The 23,659-nt window shown below is 39.0% G+C and overlaps 2 protein-coding genes across 2 annotated transcripts in view; both read left to right on the top strand.

Moving 5' to 3' along the window:
* Nucleotides 1–6,340, top strand: part of PIKFYVE (phosphoinositide kinase, FYVE-type zinc finger containing) — an 89,817-nt gene extending 83,477 nt beyond the window's left edge. The window contains exons 40-42 of the mRNA XM_070933208.1: nt 1,261–1,522; nt 3,109–3,183; nt 3,687–6,340. Coding sequence (XP_070789309.1) covers nt 1,261–1,522; nt 3,109–3,183; nt 3,687–3,802 — 453 coding nt within the window. The 3' untranslated portion in view covers nt 3,803–6,340. The remainder of the gene's footprint in view (nt 1–1,260; nt 1,523–3,108; nt 3,184–3,686) is intronic.
* A 2,915-nt stretch (nt 6,341–9,255) lies between these two features.
* PTH2R (parathyroid hormone 2 receptor) overlaps nt 9,256–23,659 on the top strand; it is a 60,575-nt gene continuing 46,171 nt past the window's right edge. Inside the window, exons 1-2 of the mRNA XM_070956784.1 lie at nt 9,256–9,312; nt 22,512–22,617. Of these exons, the coding sequence (XP_070812885.1) occupies nt 9,256–9,312; nt 22,512–22,617 (163 nt within the window). The remainder of the gene's footprint in view (nt 9,313–22,511; nt 22,618–23,659) is intronic.

Genomic DNA, 23,659 nt, shown 5'->3' with positions numbered 1-23,659 from the left:
TGGAAATAATGACTGAAAGTACCATAAATCTATAGGATGTTCTGCAAGAATACCATGAGAAGTGGTAGAATTGAGGTGTTATATTCTCTGCCCCACCTTCCCATTGAAGTCAGAGTGATCAAAGCCTCTTCTGCCCTGTAAACAAGTTAGAATTCAAGGTAGAACAGATCTGAAAACTCAGTTTCCCCCAAACAGGCATGTAGTCAGTTTATTGCTGCTGTATAAACTGAGCAACGTTTGTAATCCTGGGACCAGAGAGGTTCTTTTCAGTTTCAGGAAGGTTCATTTAGTTGCCCCTTTAAAGGCAGCAGCCATTATCCCATCATGAAATAATGCATGCAACAACCCATGGACAAAAGAGAAGTTGATCAAATTACTACAAGCATCTGGGTCCACATTTTTAGGCTGAAAAAAGTGGAACTGATCTTATGAATTTGACCAACCAGGCATTAGACACTTGGTTCCTGGCTGCCACCTGTAACAATCACAGTTCCATCCTTAAAATGCTCTGAAAATCTATCCTAGCAGATAGAAGTTTCTTCACAGAAGTGTGAAGATTGGAAAATAAAATTGACTGGAGTAAATTATATTGATCCCAGGGTTATTTAGAACAGTTCTGTTGAATCACTACTTGAGGCTGTGATGAAAGCAATGAAGCAATGAAATAAGCCCTTTTTGCTGCCTTCATTGTCAAAGAGCAGGCAGGGTTATGGGTACAATAGCACTTTCCCACATGAAGCAGGGGTGTATCTGTTCCCTAATTATTGGAAATTGCAGAACACCGCAGGAAGGACTGAATCAATCTCCCCATTGCTGTGGGGGAAATAGGTGCCAGGATAATTTTTACCAAGAAATGTTCTGATCATTTTATCAGTGAAGACATAGACATAACCAGTACTGATTGCACTGATAATCTAACAGAGATTTAAATAAATTCTAAATAAAGGATGTTGTGGTATCAGAAGTAGCCATGTGAGCTTTTAGTTTAGAGAGTTGTTGTACAATTAGTACAATATTAAATCTGGCATGAATGGGAATTACATTTATTTCTTAAAATATTTATTAAATTTATACACTGCTGCTCACACAAGAAGGTTATTATGCTTTTTTAAAAATTTGCCAAGCTTATAAATTACGAAGTCTGTAATATGTATAGTACATATTTTTTTTAATTGCATAAATTAGCTCTGCCTTTTGAATTTAGAATTCTGAATCAAAAAGCTTCATCTGCTAAATTGTATTGTTTCTTTTTACTATTAGGTTTTTGACCTGAAAGGTTCTCTGCGAAATAGAAATGTGAAAACAGACACAGGAAAAGAAAGTTGTGATGTGGTTCTGCTGGATGAAAATTTGTTGAAGTTGGTGCGTGATAATCCCTTGTATATCCGTTCTCACTCCAAGGCTGTGTTGAAGGCTTCCATCCACAGCGATTCTTACTTCCTCTCCAGCCATCTCATCATTGATTATTCTCTTCTCGTGGGCAGGGATGATACCACTAATGAACTTGTTGTTGGAATTATCGGTATGTTAACTTTGTCTGCAAATTACCAAGGTGTGATTGTCCATAGGTTGATTTACATAAAGCAGATTATTTGGGTTGGCCAATATTCTGCTTAGATTAGTTGTGGCCTATAACCTGACTACCTCTATTACATGAAAAAGTGTTACGAGGAAAGTGATGGAATGAGAAATGATTTTCTAGATGTTATGTTGTAAACCAGTCTTGACAATACTCCAGTCAAATACAGGTAATCCTTGACTCACAACTGAAATGGAGGCTGCACATTATGGTCAGAAGTCATGATGGCTGTTAAGTGAAGTTCCCATATGACCACCTCATGACTCCGCCATCCTGCTTTCCCTAGTACAGTCATTAAGCAAATAAGCGGATCATTAAGCAGAGTATGAGGTGCCTCGGGCTCTGAAAGAGGTCCTGGAAGGCCTAGCACAGGCCCTACCCTAGGCCTCTCAAGGCCATCTCCAACTCCTGAGGCATCCGTTACTCTTTATTCCACCCCTTGAGGTCTCCACAGTCCTTGGCCCTGCTTCCCACCCCACTGGATCCCACATACCCCTCTTCACTCCATGTCACCCATTCTGGACTTACCTTTCAAAGAACTCTGGAGATTGGGTTAGTGAAGCCAAGAAAGCCGCTTTGTTGCTGGGCCATGTGGCATAATCCCAGAAGTGGTTGCCATTTTCTAAGTGGCCATAATTCAATGCAGGTATCGCAAAAATGGCCACTTCTGGGATCATGAAACATAGCCCAACAACAGAGCAACCTGTCCTCCTTTCCTAAGCTAACCTCTGGAGCTCCAGAGATCTTTGAAAGGTAAGTGAGGAGGAGAGTATGGGGCCTGGTGGGATGTGAAGCAGGCCCAAGGCCTATGGGGACTCAGGGGGAGTGTCGCTGCAGGATTGCTGCACTTAGCTGTAAGGGCAAATGACCTTGGGGATGCTGCAGTGGCCATAAACTTGGGATGGGGTTGTCAGTAGCTTTGGGGGGGGGGCGTTGCTCTTAACTTAGAATAGTTGCTAGGTGATTGTAAGTCAAGGACTACATGTAGTTAGATTATAGCAATGTCCTCAAGATCTGGCTTAATAATATAAATTTCATACACTTTGATAAAGTTTGTTTCATTCAACTCAAAACATATTTATTCAGTTAACATTTGTTAAAACATTCAAATTCTGGTTCTGTATATCAAATTCATTCTCAAAAAAAAAAAAGTAGGCATTAAATATCTGAATTCTCAATATATAACCCTGAGGAATAATCTCCTTGTGGTGACTGTGTTGTAAAATGGAAAGCTTAGTCTTTCGGGGTTGGGTTCATTTTTGTTGCCCATTGTAAAACATGTTTTATTTTAATGAAAGTCAGAAGAATGCACTGGAGACAACTTCTCTGAGTATCCCTTGAGTGTAATGGTTACTGTATAAAATTTAGTCTTAAATATAATTTATATTTTAAAAAGGCATTTTGGAAACTACAAGAATTTGGTTGCAGTCTCATAATACCTAGGAAAGGCAATAAAGATTTCCTATTTTATCAAAGTGTTCTTTGTGTAGTTATCTAATGCTATGTACCATACTTTTTTTCCACATCAGATTACATTCGCACATTTACTTGGGATAAAAAACTTGAAATGGTGGTGAAGTCAACAGGGATCTTAGGAGGACAAGGTAGGTCCAAAATGTTTTTCTAATCAATATTTTCCTCCTTTCTCAGATGACAAATGCTAGATATTTTTAAAGTATTCTTTATTATTTTCAAGGATCTTTTGAATACTGACCTAATGGTTTACAGTGTTAAGCTACTGAGATTGTGAAATATGTGCTTTATTTAGTTGTGGCATTAAGGTCTAAATAGATGTTAAATGTAAAGGTAATGGCTTATAAAGAAGCATTGTTTATAACTTTTATTGTTTAAACACCTATAACCAAATATTTCAGTTGAGTTTCACTATTTAGTTCTATCACAGACTGTTAAATTACCCAATATAATTTTGCAATGTCCACAGTGGAAGATATAACTTCATAAATCTTTGTTCCTACCTTTATGGTTTTAATGATGTTCAGAATATGAAGCTGGTGGTGTAATAATAAAATATAAATTTGGCCATTAATATGTTCCTATTGGCTCAGTTTCAATCAGTTTCAGTCTTTTTCTTCATTTGCATTATTAGGTAAAATGCCAACTGTGGTATCTCCGGAATTATACCGTACTAGATTTTGTGAAGCAATGGATAAGTACTTTTTGATGGTGCCAGATCATTGGACAGGCCTGGGCCTCAATTGCTAAGATAAGGTGGTGCAATGGAATGATGTCTTCAAATTCAAAAAGGATATAACAGAGAACTGTCTTTCTACATCGCCATCCTCAGCTTGCCTCTCACAACAGCAACTCAAGGGTCTTCTGCTACAGTCTTCGCAGCTAGGCTTTCTTGCCATGTGAATTTGCCCTTGAGATGTCAACACTGCAGTGGAAGAAGCATTCAGTTCTTTGAATCAGAATGCTACTTTCACGAAACCTGAAGTAAACAAGTCTGGGACCAAGGGGGAGCTTGCCATAAATTACACGGCCTTGTATTGATGCACTGAATAACCAGTGGCTTTTGTGAACAATCGAAACAGTGGTCCTAATAATAGGGGGCATGCTGGCCCCACCGATTGCAGATATGATACTGTTGTCTTTAATCATGAGGAACCAAGACAGTCTGTTAATAGTGCTGCCCCTGTGATAGGAGTTTATTTTGTAAGTGTTATTGTATATTGTGTAATTTGTTATGCACTGGATTTATTTTACAACTTTCCTTTGAGCAGTATTTTGATTATTTTAATCATTTCCTACATCCCACATGGTCATTTGAAGCCCTTTTTTAATGTTGTAAAGTTTTTGTGTGGTCTGATATTTTATTGGAGGGCTACTTTCCTTTCTGAATTCTAATTTAGGCTTCATACAAATTTCAGAAAAATTCAAGTTGAAATATCTTTGTGTCCCAAAGGTAAATTTTCTCAAATGGAGCCTCCGTAGTTGAGTCAAATGGTCTCAGACCACTAGGTGTTACTTTAAATATGCCTTTAACTCTATTCCATTCTCTCTTTTTGTCACAGCAAAATATTGGGATGTTTTTGATTTTGTTTTAATTCAATAATTAATAGCTATCTGATAAAAACATTATCCTAGTTTCATTTTAGCACCATTTGAGAAATGTACTATTGATGTTGCTGTGCTGCACATACTCAGGTTGTATTAATAAATTAGGCTGTTAAAACAGTAGTTCCTTTGGCACCACAAAACATTTGCAGTTGTGCTCCGAACAAGAAAGGATGTGGGGTGGGTGGCAAATTAGACTTCATGGTAAAGATTTGGGTACTTTTACAAATTGAGAGTAAGCACTTTTTTTAGTATTTTTTGTAAATACAAAATGTTTACTATATTAAAAAAAGATGTGTCATTAAGCAGGTAAGATTTGTAGCCTTACTGATTGTCTCCCTTTTGGTTTGAGCCCAAGTAGTTGGTTGAGTTGAGGTAGGTTTTCCCTTGTGATTTTGCTTCTGGTTGCAGCCAGGAGTCTTAAACCTACACTATTTAACATAGCTTAGGGAAAGTTACAGCATTCCAAGAAGTCATTAAATTCTGGCTTAGAGACAGTTGATGATGCATGTGTGGACTTAGGTTGTAGGTTGGATTTTTCATGGGGAAGTTCAAATCTTAAATCTGCTTTTGTGGCTAGTCTTGTTTAAATTTATGTCTGAAATAGTAAAGATTTTTATATGAAACCAGATAATAATTTGAATAAATTAATGTTTATAACCAAGTTTTTATTCTGTTTATATTCATTTTATTTATTTATTTATTTATTTATTTAGAACTATTGAGCAAAGATCATTAGCTTTGATATCGATGAAAAAACACATTCCTTAATTATTCATTACTTAAACAGCAGTGTTAGTATTTAGCTGGTACAAAGTAATTCAAAATAAATGTTTTGCCTGACTTTAAAAAACAAAATATAGCATGAAGTGACTTTCTTCTGCTAATTATCCAGAGTCGGAATATTTGTATGCAGTTGTGAGTAATGAATATGCATATTAATACACAAGTAGCAACTGAAAATGCCATATTCCAATTCTAATGCATGTTTCTTGCCACAATTGAAGCACAGAGATGTACACCATACACATGCATTTGCCCTGTTACACAATACACCCAGCTGATGTAACTTCCAAGAGTTAATGGTGATTGGAGTTCTGCATCAAATATTCAGGAGCACCTTAGCTAGAAAGCAAAGCAGTTTTTTCTTTTTTAAATGAATTCTTCTGAAAATTGTCCGTAACATTTGAAATTCTGTTAATAATGACTTCTTTACATTTTGAAAAAAATAATAAATGCCATTCAACATTTTATATCCCCCCCCCAATCTTGATACACTATTTAGTTTATGACTCTTTAAATTAAGGTAAGGTGTTAACATAGTATTCTGGAAACAAATATTTTAACAGTATTCAAGTTGTGCTCACTCTGATGAGTTCCTTTTAATTTTGATGTGTATAGATTTCTTTTGTCTTTTGTGTCTAAGTCTACAGTTGTGGGAAAGATATACTTTATTAACTATTCTGTTAGCAATAGTAAGAAGGGGTTATGTGCATATCACACAACTTAATAGGTGGTCCATATTGTTGCAACCTAAACAATGGGCATTGTTTACAACACTCCGAAAAATTATCTGTTACAATTGGGAAAAATAATTGAATCAAAATGTTAAAAATTATGATGTTAACCATAAAATATTTTCAGATTATTTATTTAATGTATATAATGTGCATATTTTTATCTTAGTTGAGATGTGTTTTTTATGATTCTGATATGTTAAACTATTTAAATACATTTTCTCCATTTACAAAATTATGTATATAGAGAGTAACAATAAAATAATCAAAATATCTGTTGTGCCCATCTGCTTTATTTCATCCTTGCCTCAAAATACTAACGTTGGCATTGTAACATGAGAAGATTGATTTGAATCATTTAAGTACTAAAGTTATGGGTAGAGATCAGTGGTGGGATTCTGCCGGTTCTAGGCAGTTTGGCCGGACCATTTGTTAAATTGCTGGCTCTCCCTGCCCCTTGCCCCTTACTCTCACTCCTACTCTAATTTCCCTTCCCTTCCTTCCTCCCTTCTCTTCCTTCCCTCTCTCGCCTTCTTTCTTCCATCTCTCTTCTTCCTTCATCCCTCTCTATTGCTGTATCCTTTTGTGCATATGGATTACTCAGAGGGCTGAAAAAGTTATTTTTGACTGGTCCTCGCACTTTTGACCACTCCTCGAACTTACGACTGTCCTCACATTTTATGTTTTTAGCCTCACATTTTACGTTTACTATCTTGTCACCATGGTGAAGAGAAGCAGTTGTGAAATGAGTGACACGGTTGTTAAGAATGTTACAATGGGCATAAATGATGACCAGTCATAAGGGTGAGGACCTGTCAAAAGTGCGAAGACCTGTCAGAAATCACTTTTTTCAGCCCTCTGGGTAGTTCTTTTGTACATATGGATTACTCAGAGAGCTGAAAAAGTTATTTTTGATTGGTCCTTGCACTTTTGACCAGTCCTCGAACTTACGACTGTCCTCACATTTTACGTTTTACGCCCTATCTTGTCACCATGGTGAAGAGAAGTAGTGGTGAAATGACTGACACGGTTAAGAAGGCCACAACAGGCATAAATGTGAGGCTACTCATAAGTGCGAGGACCGGTCAGAAATGACTTTTTTCAGCCCTCTGAGTAGTCCCTATGCACATAGCCATGCCCACCCGGTCACATGACCACCAAGCCACGCCCACCCAGTCACATGACCACCAAGCCACACCCCCAACTAAGCCACGCCCACAGAACCGGTTGTTAAAAAAATTGAATCCCACCACTGGTAGAGATATTACATAAATTTGATTGCTATATCTTGCTAGGCAGGGGTGCAAACAGACAACTACCAGCTTCACCACTTCCAAATGTTTTAACAAAATTTCAACTCAAATGTATAATACATATTTGGAAATAGGTATTAACACATTAGGTAACAATACCTTTGTATGAATTTTAGAAAAAGATAGTATAGAATGGGTGGATCAGACTTGAAATGGAGTATTTTGTTGATTCTTTCACAATTCTATGGAGCTTGCCAATGCCTCTGTTGCCCACAAAATGACTGGGAACTGGAGCGTTGTCGCAGTTGCCTTCCTTCTATTAGAGCATCTGGTGTGTGTCATATAAGCAGATCTTCTAAACTTAAAGTATAAAAACAGGAGTTTGCATCTGATGAAGTGAGCTGCAGTTCATGAAAACTTATGCCTTTCAATGTGTTAATTGGAAAAGGTGCTACCAGACTCCTGATTTGTCACCAAAGACTTAACGTGGTTCTCTTTATAATGCATTCAAAGACACACACAATCTACAGCTCCCAGAATTCCCACTTGTTGCTTTTCTGGGAAATTAGGAAAGCTGCTGCAATATAGCTGTTGGTTTTTTGTCAGTTTCTTTGTGCTTCTTGTTAATGTCTTTGTGTGGAGTCAAAGAAAACAGAAGAATTTCTGCCTAAATAATATATCTTAGTTTGGGTTCTGCATCATCCAAGCCTAGAAATACGGTTGATTTAGTTATGATCCTGATTATGGTTTGAGCCTGAGGTAGTTCTGAAGAGTTAGTTTTCCAGGAAAGAGGTTGTAGGACTGGGTGCCAACTGAAGCTTCTATTGCTTTCTTTTTTTCCTCCTCTCTATGGGTTCAATCCCAATTTTGCTAGCAAAGGTGTTTTTCTTTTTTAAAGATTCATAGGCTTGGGGCCTGATTCATCCAGCCCTAAAAAGGGATGAATTTTCAATGGCTCATATGGCCCAAACCGAGCTTTTTTATTACCGTTGCTTCAAACTCCTGGTCGAAAAAGTCAGATTCGGCGGGACCGTCCACTCCACTCACATCGACGTCGATTGAATCATTCAGCTGCTCTGCAATCTCCTCCCCGTTCACGTTTTTAAATTTTTTTTGTAATGCAGCATATGGCTCTGCATGCAAGTCCTTTTCTGTCCGGTCTCGTTACGCATTTGCATTTTCTCACCATCCCTGTTGCAGGATGGGAAAGGGGGGTTTGAGATAGGTGGGCGGTGGAATGAGATAGCTGGTCACCCCTGGCCCGCCGTCTCCCCTTCCCAGAGCCAAAAGTGAGGCTGGCAAAGGGAGCCTCCCTGCACCTGCCTTCCTCCGCGCCCGAGAGGATCGGGAGTGGGTGGGGATTCCGTTCCAAGAGAAGGGAAGGATCGCCGCAGCCTTGAGTGGCGAGAGCGTCCCGCGCTGACACGGAAGAGTCCGGGTCGGCCGGCCAGCCCAGGAAGGGAGGCAGTAGCTGCCTTCCTCCACGCGTCTCGCCGCTAGGTCACCCCTTTGCCTGACCTCGGCCCTGACCGCCTCCGGCTGAGTGGAAAGGGAGAAAGACAGCTCCCTCCGCGACACTCCGGGCGCGCGTCGCTCCTTGCCTCTCCTGGGGAGCGCCGGTGCCCGGGAAGTTCACCGCGGTTTGTGCGGCTCAGTCCAGCTCTACCGGCCGATTTTGAACGCCTCAGGCGCCAACAACAAGGCGACGTTGTTTCGCCGCTCAGCCCCTCTTCTTCTTCGCCCCTGGATTTCCTCCCTGCTATTTCGCTCCTTTTCCTCGGAGCCCTTTCCAACTTTCCTCGGCGCAGAGACTAGCAACGACCCGAGAATGCCCGCCGTCCTGGCGTTCCTCGCGATGGGCGGCTGCTTCCTGGCTCTAGCAGAGGTAAGGAAGCCCCGGGGGGCGCCGGGAGCCCCTCCGCCGAAGAGGGTCGGGGGGGAAAGGGTTGAGAGGGAACGCTGCTGAGAAGAGGGGGGAGGCATTTCCCTTAAGACCCCCCCGCACCCCCTTGGGGAATGTGTCGCGCAAGGCTGCCGGTGATCAGGATCGGGGTGCAGTTATGGCCCCCGGTTCAAGGGCGACCTGTTGGGCGATTGCGGTAGTCCTTCCTTTGGAAAAAGAGCCTTTCTGGCTCTGAATCCCGGAGATGTGCCATTTTCCCCATCCTACCACCACCACCACCACTTCCCCAGAGAAAGAAAAAATCTTGCTAAACTTTTTTCCCCGAATCAGTTCTCCAGGTACTGTTATATCTCCCAAGGGAAGGAAAAAACAGCAAGTGAAGCAGTATTTCCAGCATCGGTTTCATAGCAGAGCAGTTCTAAGACAATTAAGGCTGAGCCACTGGCCCTGTTTATTGTTTTATTGAACTTTGGCCATTTATCTGAAGCCTCCCTGCCTTAACAGCTAGGAGGCCAGCACACAATTGCTAAGTGCATGTGTTTCTCTTCTTATAAAGAACAATTTTGAATCTGTGTCAGGTAAAATTGATGCTGTTAGTTAATGACACATGAGTTCTTCGAGTTCAAGATCGATTCCCTATAATTTACTTTCCTTCAAGTCCAGGAATGGTTGAACTATGATCTTTGGAGCTTCAGTTCCTTCTTATTCTTGTCTGGTGGAGTTTATCCCATTTCCACTGGGCTGCAAATTGTTCCTGTCAGTGCACTTTCCTCATAGCCACAGCTGTTTCTTTCCAACAGAAGAGTAGCTATGCTTCTTTGGGGCTGGAAGTGGAAGACTCTCTTCTGTGTCACAAGTTGCATTTCATTCTAACCATATGCTGTTTTTGGCTGCAGCTGATGGTTCCTCTTGGCACAGTTTGCAGGGGATAGAAGCAATGAAAGTAAAGAGAGGTGCAGAAGGAGATTCAAACAACCACAGAAGAGGCAATGCATGTAGAATAGCCAAAGCCAAGGGGAGGATCTGAAATCAAGGGCCTGATCTTTAGCATGAAACACAGTTTCTCTGTGAAACATTACACAGGCTTGTCTGAAACATTGGGGGGATGACACTTAAGTGTGGTAACATCATCTTCTCAGATTGAGACAAGCAAGCTCCAGAAAAATATGTTGGGAAAAACTGAATGAAAAGTGAAATTACTTTAAAATCTCATATACATTCTTCTGAAGTTATACACATTTGTGAGGCAACCTTTTTGTTTACTCCGGCTAATTGATTTCATGATATATATTGTGAAGATATAAATTACATGGATTTATTTGCAACAGCTGATTTGTAAAATGCATATTTTAGTTAAAAAAATCTAAACAAGAATTGAACACATGGTAGGTACATTTTCTACCCCAAAGCAATACCCCAAAATACAACATTGGTAAACAATATTAGCAATGTCAACAAAAGTACCTGTTACGGAAGACATTTTTGTCATGATGACTGAAATCCTTGAGCAACAGTCCTAATTATATTTATTGGGGAGTAGAATTGGACTATGGTAAAATATTAAGAAATGTATTGTTACTGTTTTATATACTACATAATAGAAACAAATGACGGGGAATGAATTCATCTGCTAGAACCTGAAAGACTGACTTTGTGGGCAGAGAGAAGAGAAATCTGAACCATATATCACCATATTCTCTTTTCACTCAGTTTCATCTTGTTATGATTACTGTTATCAGCCTTTTCTCCCCCTTCCATTTGTCAAATTCACTCTCATCTTGAAATCTTTCTTTTTACTGTCTTCAGAATTTTTTTGGGTCTGGTAGGAACTAGTAAAACAAAATCTGAAAAGTGGGTCTGTTTTCCTGAATAGCAGGGAAGAGCTGTGCTTCTGCATGATCTCAGAACATTTTCAAAGAGTGTACATTCTTAGTTCTGAATTAGCTAGAAATCATTGAAGAAGAGAAGGAAGAGGGGAAGAGGAAAAGATGAAACATGGGTAATAAGAAAGAAAAGTACCTAGCTGGTTGATGAGGCCAAAGACTTCTAGTATGTGTCTGGGATAGGAAAATAGTATTCCTCTGGAATTCCTTCCCAGTTTTGGTTGGTCAGTGAAAAACACTTCATTTTCTCACACTTTTTCTCTATTGGATCTTTCTAAAGTTTGCAATTTTTCTATCACTGCTGCCCAACAGCTGATGAGTGAGGGGGGGAGCATTCCCCAGTTTGGCTCCTCCCAATTTTATAGCTGCATAAAAGACCCAGGGCAACCCAGCCCCATGTAATCAAACAATTGAGAGTTCTGCCAGAACTAATTGTTCATGCTGCTTTCTCCTCCACAAAGCCCAGTCTGGCAGGAGAAAGTGTGTGTGCAGGGTGATCCCAGAAAAAGTTGATGGCAAGAAAGATTCCTGTGCTGGCAAAACAAACAAAAAATAAATTCCTTAATGAAGTGGGAGAGCTAAGAAGAGACTTGAGCTGGGAGATTCATATGCACGAGGAATAACAAAGGTTGCTATTTTTTCTTTGGTAATTGAGAAACTACTTCTGACTTGGACATTTCTCGACAGGGTGGCCTTGAATGATGTGCCTGCTACATTCAGACTGCTACCTATTGTGAAAAGGTACTAATGTTTAATTAGCAGATACCCCCCTCTTACCGTGGTTGAGCTCTGTATGTACAGCAACAAAAACCCTGAGCTGAATGAAGGTACTAAAACCAGAACCTAAAACTGTAGGAATCTATAGAAAGATGAATCAGTGCTGGATCGTTTCCTTTTGAAAACTGCAGATATTTAAGGTAGGTAGATAGCAGCAGTTTTCATTACCATTTGATTTTGCCAGCACAAGGTCAAAGAGAATTTTCTTGGCTTAGGGGGATTTGTAGTGCTAACTGAACTTTTCAACAAGCACTTGGAGATGGGTAAGAGGAAGACCAGACAGGTTATTTGGAGTGGGTCTCACTGCTAAACATTGCTGCAGGAAATCTGATTCCATTCAACCTCTTTCTTCGGTTAGTATTGTAATAATGCTGCTTGCATTGAATGGGCATATTGGCTTAGTTGAGTTATTTAATACAAGAAAAATAGGTTTTTTCTTTTGCTGCTTGATTTAAATGTCTGCCGCTACTGTGAACAGATATGAACTCACCTTTGATAATTCTGCATAAGTTCAAGACAATTAAAAAATTGTGTACATGAAAAAACAGAGATAAAATCACAAGGAGAGATGCACACTGAACATAACAATCTAATAATTAATTCATTACATTCCAAGAGGTTCACTGCATGCATGACTTTACAATTTGTTTTTTTTCCTTTTTCTAGCTTTAAAATTAATCTGAGAGCTGACCCTCAAGTTCAATTTCAAGTAGAGATTAAAGTTATAAATACATAGAACAAATTCCATTCTGAGATCTCACCATTCCAGAGGGAGAATCTTAAGGGAAACTTGACTCTGATGTTGCTATTAAATCCAAACTATTATGTTTTATATTTTTTCATTTTTGAATATCTAGAAGAATATCCTGCTAAAGGCAACTGGAAACACCCCCCCCCACACACACACACACGACCAAGGCAGCAGTAGACATAGGAGGAAGATCAAGGAGAGGAAATGCCATGGCAAGACAAGAACTGTCAGTCACTGGAAAGGGATGGACTTAAAGACTAAAACAGCAACATTAGGAAAAAGAAATATGAGAAGCTGGAGAAGTACCAGGGCCTGAAGGAAGCACTGGAGAGGATGTGGAAACTAAAGGCCAAAGTGGTTCTAGTAGCAGTAGGCACACTTGAGGCTGCAACTCCAAGCTGGGAGAGTAGTTTCAACAGATCCATCCCTCTTTAAAAAGACCATGGAAGTTCTCCATTCATTTCTGGATTATAAATGTTTGTTTTAACAACTTTTTTATTATTGTATGTGAATTTTCATCCTTCTTTAAGAATCAGAAAGATGCCCTTTAAATTTGAAGCAACATATAAAGAAAAGCTAGGTCTGAATATAGTGTTTATTTCTATGTTTAAATGTGCATCAGCAGGCCAACAGACTTCATGCAGATCTAGAGCAACAGTCTAAATGTAGGGAAGACAAAGGAGACTCCTACTTTGCAAGGATATATCACCCTTGTCACCCAATTTTTATCCCATGCCTTTAACAAACTTAATCCCCCAGGGTAAGGTTTCCATATCTGGGCTGCAAAAATATCGACAACCACAAGACAGCAGAAATTGTGTTTTCTCCTCTCTGCCCTGTCTAATTAGTCCTCTAGCTTTGCTGTACAAGTGCAGGGAGCCCTTGCAAAAGAAGTATAGTTCAAACAGAAAGCAAGAATAAAGGAAGAGCCCCAGTTGCAATGCATCCTGTTCCTGGCTGCTTTTCCAACTCTCACCTTCTTCCTGTTTATGGAGGAACAAGAGGAGAGAGAGGGAGATGTCATTTAGTGCTGTCTCATCACTGCTCCTTTCAGGATTTGATGCTACCGAATTTATTTCCAGAACTGAGCTCCTAAGAAAATCAAGGTTGATGGTTTTTCATTCCTTTCTGCTGGCATCCGGATTTCAAAAATCTAGACAAGAACAAGATGGCAGCAAACAGATAGAGGGAACTCTTATGCCTTACCTATTGGTGAGATTTTATCTATAGGTAGATGTTATTTAATAACTGCCCTTGTTTAGTGATTGCTTGAAGTTACAGTGGTGCTGAAAAAGTAACTTTATGACCAGTCTTCACATTTGCAACCATCACAATGTCCCCACGATAGCATAACTGACATTCAGGTGCTTTGCAACCAGTGCATGTTAATAACTGTCACAGCATCCCACAGATACATAATTGTCATTTGCACACTTCACAACTGACTTCTGACAAAAGCCAATGGAGAAACTGGCACTAAAATCCAAGCTACATGTTGGATATTTATCCTACGGTTGGGTGGGTAATATATATAGAAAAACTATGTTTGTGACTTTAAATGATATAAGAAGAATGATTGGCTGTGCTATTATCAGGCAGCCATAAAAGTAGACAGGAAGCCCTGGAGCTCCTGCTCCTGCTATTTGATGATTGATCTCCTGAAGAGGGACTGTGTGTGACTGAGGAGAACTGTAAGCAAACTATGTTTTGTGTTGGAGAGTGATTATTCGAAGACGTGTTATCATTGTTTTGAGAAACCAAGTTTGTTTTTTCACTAAGAGTAAAGAATGTTTTATTTTTTTGCCATTCAGAGTCTGTGAGTATCTGTGTGTTTAACCAGCAGTGTATCTTTTTGCTGTCCGGTCTGTTGCCTACTATGCAGAGGGAAGTTTTACCCTCAACACTGTCTCCCTCAACACAATCTATAATGGACTTTAAATGATATAAGAAGAATGATTGGCTGTGCTATTATCAGGCAGCCATAAAAGTAGACAGGAAGCCCGGGAGCTCCTGCTCCTGCTATTTGATGATTGATCTCCTGAAGAGGGACTGTGTGTGACTGAAGAGAACTGTAAGCAAGCTATGTTTTGTGTTGGAGAGTGATTATTCGAAGACGTGTTATCATTGTTTTGAGAAACCAAGTTTGTTTTTTCACTAAGAGTAAAGAATGTTTTATTTTTCGCCGTTCAGAGTCTGTGAGTATCTGTGTGTTTAACCAGCAATGTATCTTTTTGCTGTCCGGTCTGTTGCCTACTATGCAGAGGGAAGTTTTACCCTCAACACTACATATAATATAATGTCTTGAAATAAACACTATATGAGCCACAGTGACTTACTTAATGACCAAATAAGAAGTGATGTTGTAAGTCCATCACAGTCATGTGATGTGATGGAGTTGCCAGTTCCAATTATGGTCACCAAGGGAAAACTACCTGTACTTATGCCCTAGTCTAGTCTCATTGTTGTCAGCAAGTCTTCCATGAACTTCTGAAAGACATTAATACAATATTTGTTGAGAAATCTGAACCTCCCACTTTTATAAAGTGTCTTGTTTAATAAATTGGTTTTGACTCAGCATGATATATGAATTCAATACTGTGATCTCTAATACATGGTCAGAAATTATTGTGGCTTATCATAGAGCAATAGGTGAACAAAGTAAACCATGAATACAATAAAGTATGAATCTAGCCTATATTTTGAATTAAAGGAGTAATGTCTAGCTCAAACATATAATACAAGGGTGTAAATGTCCTTAAACTAACAAATATTTTTGCCGCCACCCTATTTATAATTTGGCACAAAATTCATGGGGAGACAAGGTCTGTTGCTGGGTAGAGCATGCACAAATAAATCATGTAATTCAGGGAACTAGATTTTTACAATGGGAATAATTTTAGCCTTATATAGGTCTAGTATACAACAATAATTCAGCAATTCTTGTTCAACAATAAACTGCATCTAGATAATGTTTCTATGACATCTAAGATAAACATGCTTTGTTTAAGTGTTTTATTCATTTTGTTAGTTCAATTTGCATGCCAACAACTCTGGGCAGTATTCACAGTTTTCTTTCAAAGTTTGAACAGGAATAAATTGGTGTTTTCAAATGTACTATTTATGATGCTTAATTTAAATGCTTAATGTTCAATATTAGACTTCACTGCAAATAAAACAGTGATACATTGGTACTCAACTGCTTTGAAGCTCATCAAATTTGGTACTTGATGCATTTTTATGCAAAAATTTTGTCCTGGTGCTCGTTGCTTGCTTGGTACTCAACATGCATGCTAGAAGTTGTTGGTGTTGGCTGCCTCGTGATTCACTATTCTTTCAAGCCGAAACAAAGAGTCACATTAATCATGTGGTAGCTCTTACCCTGTCCACATCCCCATGTAGTATATTTGCATTTTTTTTCCTAATCATGGGTCCTAAGAAAAAGGCAGTGATAGTGCTGAATAGAAAAGAAAATTACTTCACATTACCATGGAGAAAGAAAAAGGAAGGAAGGAAGGAAGGAAGGAAAGGGTATTCATATTACTGATCTTGCTAAGGACTATAATATGCCTAGAACAACGGTCTCCACCATCATTAAGAATATAGAAATGATAAAAAGGCTGATATTGCAAAAGGAGTTAAAGCCATAAGAAAGCAGCATTCTCAAACACTCGAGGAAGTTGGAAAACTTATTAATTTGGGTAAATGAGAAGCAGTTAGTGGGTGACAGTATGTCAGAAGCTATGAAATGTGAAAAGGCGAATGTTGCATGCCGATCTTTTGAAAAACAAACCAGGACCGAGTGATGAGAGTGTTTTAATTTTTAAGGCCATCCATAGCTGGTTTGATCATTTTAAAAAGAGGACTGGCATCCAGAGGGTCATGAGGCAAGGTGAGGCATCAAGTGCTAATGAAAAGGCTGCTGATGAATTTGTCTGTGAATTTCATGCCTATGTAGAGGCTGAGGTTTTTATTCCCCACCAAGTTTTAACTATGGTGAGATGGGACTTTTTTGGAAAAAAATGCTGAGTAGAACCTACATCACAAAAGAGGAGAAGGCATTACCAGGCCACAAACCAATGAAGGACAGATGTGTGGGAATGTTAGTGGGGACTTAAAACTCAAGCCTTTACTAGTCATAATGTCATAAAAAGCAAACTCCATGTGATGTGGAGGGCAAACAGCAAAGTCATGAGGCAATTTTTCACTAAGTGGATAAATGAAGTATTTGGTCCTTTGGTGAAAAAAATATTTGCTGGAGAAAGATTTGCCTTTGAATACTCTCCTACTTTTGGACAATGCACCTGCCCACCCTCCAGGCTTGGATGATGATTTACAAGAGGAATTCAGCTTCATCCCTGTAAGGTTCCTGCCCCCAACACTACTCCTCTCATCCAGCTCATGGACCAGCAGGTCATTTTAAACTTCAAAAGTTGTACACCAAGGCACTTTCCAGAGGCGAGATCCTCTGATACCCAGTTGATCCTCTCAGAATTCTGAAAGGTGCAGTTCAATATCCTGCACTGCCTTCATCTTATTGGTAAGGCCTGGAATGAAGTCTCTTATAGGACAATGAATTCAGCATGGAAGAATTTGTGGCCAGAAGCTGTGACTCAAGAGAGACTTTGAAGAGTTTGAGTCTGATCTTTTGCTGCCCTAGCCTGCAGGTAGTACAGACGGTATATTTATTTTTATTTTTATTTATTTATTTATTTATTTGTCAAGCATATATAAGAGAACATATATAAGCATATATAAGGTAAAAATATAAACATAATTTGAATACATGAAAAGAGTAAGTAAAAAGGAATATTAGGACAGGGACGGTAGGCATGCCCTTGCAGGATATTGTATCTTGGGCCAATCCATGGGTCTGGAGTAGGGGTGAAATCCAGCAGGTTCTGACAGGTTCTGGAGAACTGGTAGCAGGAATTTTGAGCAGTTCAGAGAACTGGTAGCGGAAATTTTGAGTAGTTCGGAGAACCAGCAAATACCACCTCTGGCTGTCCTCAGAGTGGGTGGGAATGGAGATTTTGCAATATCCTCCCCCAGGAGTGGAGAGGGAATGGGGATTTTGCAGTATCCTTCCCCTGCCACACCCACCAAGCCACACCTACCAAGCCACACTACATCCACCAAGCCACGCACACAGAACCGGTAATAAAAAAAATTGGATTTCACCACTGGTCTGGAGGTTGATGCTGCTGATGTTGAGTTACATGTGAAGAGCTGAGGATGCTACAGGAACATTGTGAAGAGCTGAGATGCTACAGGAATTACAGAAGGAAGAGCAACAAGAAGCATCTAAAGAGATTTCTTTAGGTGAGGAGATAAGGGAGGATGTCCCTGGTTCCTTGATTAAAGAAATGTGTGCAAAATGGCAGAAGTTCAAAACTTTGTAGAGAAGTACCATCCAACAAAGCTCTGGCAAGCAGAAATGTGAATTTATTGAATGACCAAAAGTTTAATACTTTCGAGGAATTCTGAAAAGAAGACAAAAGCAGTCCTCATTGGATAAACAAAGAGTATGTCAGAGCCTGTAATGCAAATTGAAAAAAGGCAGAAAAGAGAAAGAACACATGCAAGTGCCCGATGTTCTATTGGAGGGCAACTCTCCTTCCAAGCAACACTCCATGTAACCTCGGTTTCTCGCCACTCTCCTCCCACCACCCTATTAGGCCATGGACTCTTCTCAGTAGAGGTAAACTGAAAATTTAATTTAATCTTAGTATGTATTAATTTTTAGGTTAATTTCTCATGTAAATTAATGATATACAACCCTATCTTTGTACTTATTGCCTTAAATATGTGCATTGTCTTTGGTTCAGGAATGCATTAATTTTTAATTATAATTTTAATTTAATAATTTACATTATTCCTTATGGAAAAAAATTGTTTGGTAATCATTGTTTTTGGTATTCATCACTTCTCCCAGAACCAATTAACGATGAGTACCGAGGTATCACTGTATTGAGTTTTGCTGTTATTTAGCAGATCCCTGCTTTGTTGAGTAATGCGTAATGGGTTTCAGACACTTTGGAAACCAGTTAGTTCTTGGTGAGTTCACGCAGATAAGGAAATGCAGACTGATTTTTTGGGGGAAGGAGAGGGGCAATTAACTGGAGTACTCTTGCAGAAGACATAGCTGGTTAAATGCATATTACACTACCTTTTCCCATATTCCCATATTTCTATACAAAGAAGCAAACAAATTAATAAATGTGAAATTCTTTGAGCATTTAGGCCAGGATTCAGAAACTTTTCCTTAATGTGGACCATTACATCATCATCATCATCATCATCATCATCATCATCATCATCATCATCATCATCATCTTTTGAGGTTCAACATAGAATCCGCAGCCAGGATATGGTACCTGTGGGCAGTACACATGGTTTCCCCTATTAACATCCATAGGATCCCCAAATTATGATTATTTAATTAAAAGAACTAAAATTTCCTTAGATTTTGGCCACATTTTTGGTGTCCATGTCAGAGACTTTCTAGGCTGGGAACTACAATACATAGGGAAAGAATTACACTGAACGTTAATGGCATTAACAATGTTATTTCTATGAACTAATTTATATTTGATTATATTTTTTTCCCATATGAGGGGGAGGGGAGTTTCTGATTATTGTGTTATATGTTGATAAATGATGAGGACACCTATGCACTTTTTCTGTTTTTGCTGGATTTAATCTTTTCAACAATGTTTGAAAGAATTAGCAGTGAGGACCATAAACGATCAGGACTTCTTAAAAATACAGTACTACAATTTACAGGCGTCCATCCCATCTGTATGTTGTAAAGAATTACATAATTACAAAAACATAGTATTTCTCCTAAATAAGGGTCTTGAGCATATCTTCCCAAAATTCATTCTTTCTGTTTCATCTTAACTTTAGAAACTGATACCAAATGGAAGGTTAGGTAAGAGAAAGAGTCTCACTTTCCCAGGATAACGTAATTTAAGCAAAAGAAGAAAAGGGTATAGAGGACATAACTATGATCAAGTTTTCATACATAGCGTCATTTTTTTCATCACAGACACTAATTTTATAGAATACCCTCCCTGCTGAAATATGAATGACCATAACTCTGCGGGAATTTTGTACATAATTTTGTTCCAGAATGCCTTCAGTCTTTCAACTAGTTTAGTTTTAAGAGTCTCCATGATGCTTAATCATACTACTGGGCCTTAATGATATTACTTGAACTGTTTACACTAGCATTTCGTTTGGTTTTCTTGTTGTTGTTGTTTGTAATTTATGTCACTGTATATCCCTTGGAGTCCATTAGAGCAGGGGCAGGGTATCAATACTATAATTAAATACATAAGGTGAAGTTTCAGAATGGGTGTACAACCATTAAAAGCTTTTTTTCTTCTTATTTGTATCCCTCTACACCAGCGGTTCTCAACCTGGGGGTCGCAACCCTTTGGGGGTCGAACGGCCATTTCACAGGGGTCGCCAAAGTCCTCTCTCGCCCCCCCAATGCCTTCACTCACCCTCACTCTCTGCTCTGTTGGATCGCCGGCCGTTCGCTTACCCCGCCCACTCCCAATCTATTGCTGCCTCCTGAGTCCCAGCTGATGGCTAGAGGAAAAAAAACTGTTTAAATTCTTGCCGCAGGGCTTCAAAGGGCCGCCCTATAGCCAGTGGTAGAATTCTGCTGGTTCCGCCCCGCCCCTTGCCCCGCCCCTCCGCACCACTATTTATTGCCAATAAATAGTGGTGGGCGAGGGGCGAGCGAGCCAGCAATTTAACAAACGGTTCGGTGTTTTTTTGTAATTTTATTGGCCCGCGGAGCTTCAGCATAGGCTAATTAGCCCTTGATTAGATCGGCTGCCGACTCTCAGCTGATTTGCTCTCAGCTGTTTTGCTCAGGGCTCTGCTGCTTGCTGGAGCAGATTTTTTTTCCACTAGCTATGCTGAAAAATGAAACTGAAAGTAAAGCAGGCTGTTAGCTTTGCTGTTGCTGCAACGTTGGAAAATTAGGCAGGCAGATTTCTTTTCTTTTTCCTCACCAAAAAAGGGAAAAAGAGGAGAGTTCAAGATTTTAAAACACAAAAGAAAAAAAAGCTCTATTTAACTAGAGAATTGTAATAATTAAGATACTATTAATTGTATATTGTGTTGAAAGCAGAAATGGTTAAGTTGTGGTTTGGAGGAATATATGGGGGAAATTATTTGGTTTATTATTATTGGTAAATATAATTAATTGATTTGTAAGAAATTGGATTGCATGGAAATAATTAGAATATTCATGTTCATATTGATTAATATACAAAAAAGATAGTTATATAACTAATTGATTTATATTAAAATGTTGAATTTATATTAAACAACTGTAATATTACATAATTAACCAATGTGAGGATGGATATAAAAATAGATGACAATGGGAAAGGGTATAATATAGAATAGAAGGGAAAAATTGAATTTGATTAAGATTAGAGATAAGGATGAAGGGTAATATTGGTTTTTTACAAAAATAGATGAGGAATAAATATGGCAAAAAGGAAATATAGAAATTGTAAATTTAATTTACTAAACACTGTTTAAATTTGTGAACCGGCCAAATACTCTGTTCAAAGAAAATACATTGTATGTTTGTATGTGTGTTTCTAATCATTGTTATTTATTCATATTTGTTCTCTTTTATTCTTTAAAGTTTAACAATTCATTCTTTATCTTAGTATCTTTATATTTGTTTGGGGTTGGCTTTCTTCCCTTTCATCTTTTTTATTGTACAGCAATCTTTCTCCTTAAACCTACCACCTCTCTCTTTTCTTTTCTTTTCTTTTCTTTTCTTTTCTTTTCTTTTCTTTTCTTTTCTTTTCTTTCCTTCTTACTTTCTCTTCCTCTCCCTCTTCTTCTCCTCCCTACTTCCTCTTCCTTTCTCCTTCTCCTCCTCTCTTCCTCCCTCTCTTACCCTCACTCCTACTCTAATTTCCCTTCCCTTCCTTCATCCCTCTCTATTGCTGTATCCTTTTATGCATATGGACTACTCAGAGGGCTGAAAAAGTTGTTTCTGACTGGTCCTCGCACTTTTGACCAGTCCTCGAACTTACAACTGTCCTCACATTTTACGTTTTTGCCCTATCTTGTCACCATGGTGAAGAGAAGCAGTTGTGAAATGAGTGACACGGTTGTTAAGAATGCTACAATGGGCATAAATGATGACCAGTCATAAGTGCGAAGACTGGTGAAAAGTGCGAGGACCTGTCAGAAATCACTTTTTTCAGCCCTCTGGGTAGTCCTTTTGTGCACATGGACTACTCAGAGGGCTGAAAAAGTTATTTTTGACTGGTCCTCGCACTTTTGACCAAATCTCGAATTTACGACTATCCTCACATTTTACGTTTTTTGCCCTATCTTATCACCATGGTGAAAAGAAGCAGTTGTGAAATGAGTGACATGGTTGTTAAGAATGCTGCACGGGCATAAATGTGAGGATGGTCATAAATGTGAGGACCAGTCAAAAGTGTGAGGACCTGTCAGAAATGACTTTTTTCAGCCCTCTGAGTAGTCCCTATACACATAGCCATGGCCACCCAGTCACATGACTTCTAAGCCACGCCCACAAAATAAGCCACGCCCACAGAACCGGTAGTAAAAAAATTTAAAACCCACCCCTGGTTGGGTGTCACCACAACATGAGGAACTGTATTAAAGGGTTGCGGCATTAGGAAGGTTGAGAACCACTGCTCTACACAAAGAAGCGTATTCATCACTCACTTGATTTCCACACTGGTTTTCTTTATTAGGAGGAATTGGATAATACCATTACAATGGAGGATCAGATTTATCTCCTTCTGGAAGCCAAAGTTCAATGTGAACAAAACCTCACAGCTCAGGTACAAGAAGAAAGAGGTGAGGTATTTTAGTAATTTAATTTTCTTCTTATTCTGACCAGGATTTTAAAAATTATTTTAAAATGTAGACATGGATGGAATGCAAGGAAATACACCCTTATTGTTTGATATATAGGCTTCTGTGCTGAGAACATGGATGTTTTCATTACCCTCTAATATTTCCTAATAAAACTCATTTATTTGTTATAAAGAAAATAAAACACCTCACTAACTAAGAAAGATAAATTGTTACATTTTGAAAATAAATCGGGCCAGCTGCCTTTCAGCAACCGGCAGTCATGGCATGAGAACAAAGGAAAAAGTGTGTGAAGCAAGTGAAAGAATGCAGACATGCGTAGTAACTTTTGATAACAATTCTTGGCAAGGTACGGAAAGTCTGATAGTCCAGAAATATGAATCTCAGCTGGTAAATAAAATAACGCAGTGACACTCTTGTCTAAAATTCAGGCACAAGGATTGTTCAAAGTCTGCTGATAGCAGCAAATCTCTTTGCCCCAACCATAATATTCTCCTGGCCTGCCTGCAGCACTGATGTCAGGCTTTAATCAGGAATGAGCCACTGGACCCTGCACAGTTCAAGAATGATTCAGAAGAGACTTGGACCTAATGTAAACACCTTTTGCTGCTCATGAATTTTTCAGGTTATTCTATACAAGACTGGAAAAAAATAAGGCTACTTTAAGGACTCAGCTGAAAATCAGAAAACCTGATTATAAGTGAATCTGAGAAAAACCAAAGAAGCATAATCATAACTGCAAAGAGAAATTGGAAGGAATGGCAGGCTACTTAGATGCAAAAAAATATCACTGAAAGAAAGAGAGGGAAGGAGGAAGAGATCTAAATGGTTACCTCCCTCTTTTAACCTCGCTCTAAATCAGGGGTGTCAAACTTGCGACCCGCAGTCCGGATGCATCACGCGCTGGCCACATTCATCCCCGTTTTAGCAGAGGGGAAAAAAGTTGTGATACATCACATGATGATGTGACAATGCGAGTTTGACACCCCTGCTCTAAATAGTTACCTCCCTCCTACTGGGATAA

This window comes from Pituophis catenifer, unplaced genomic scaffold (assembly GCF_029215685.1).
Source record: "Pituophis catenifer annectens isolate HBS135680 unplaced genomic scaffold, rPitCat1.0.hap2 SCAF_1, whole genome shotgun sequence".
Taxonomy (NCBI): Eukaryota; Metazoa; Chordata; class Lepidosauria; order Squamata; family Colubridae; genus Pituophis; species Pituophis catenifer.
This window is presented reverse-complemented; position numbering and strand designations above follow the sequence as displayed.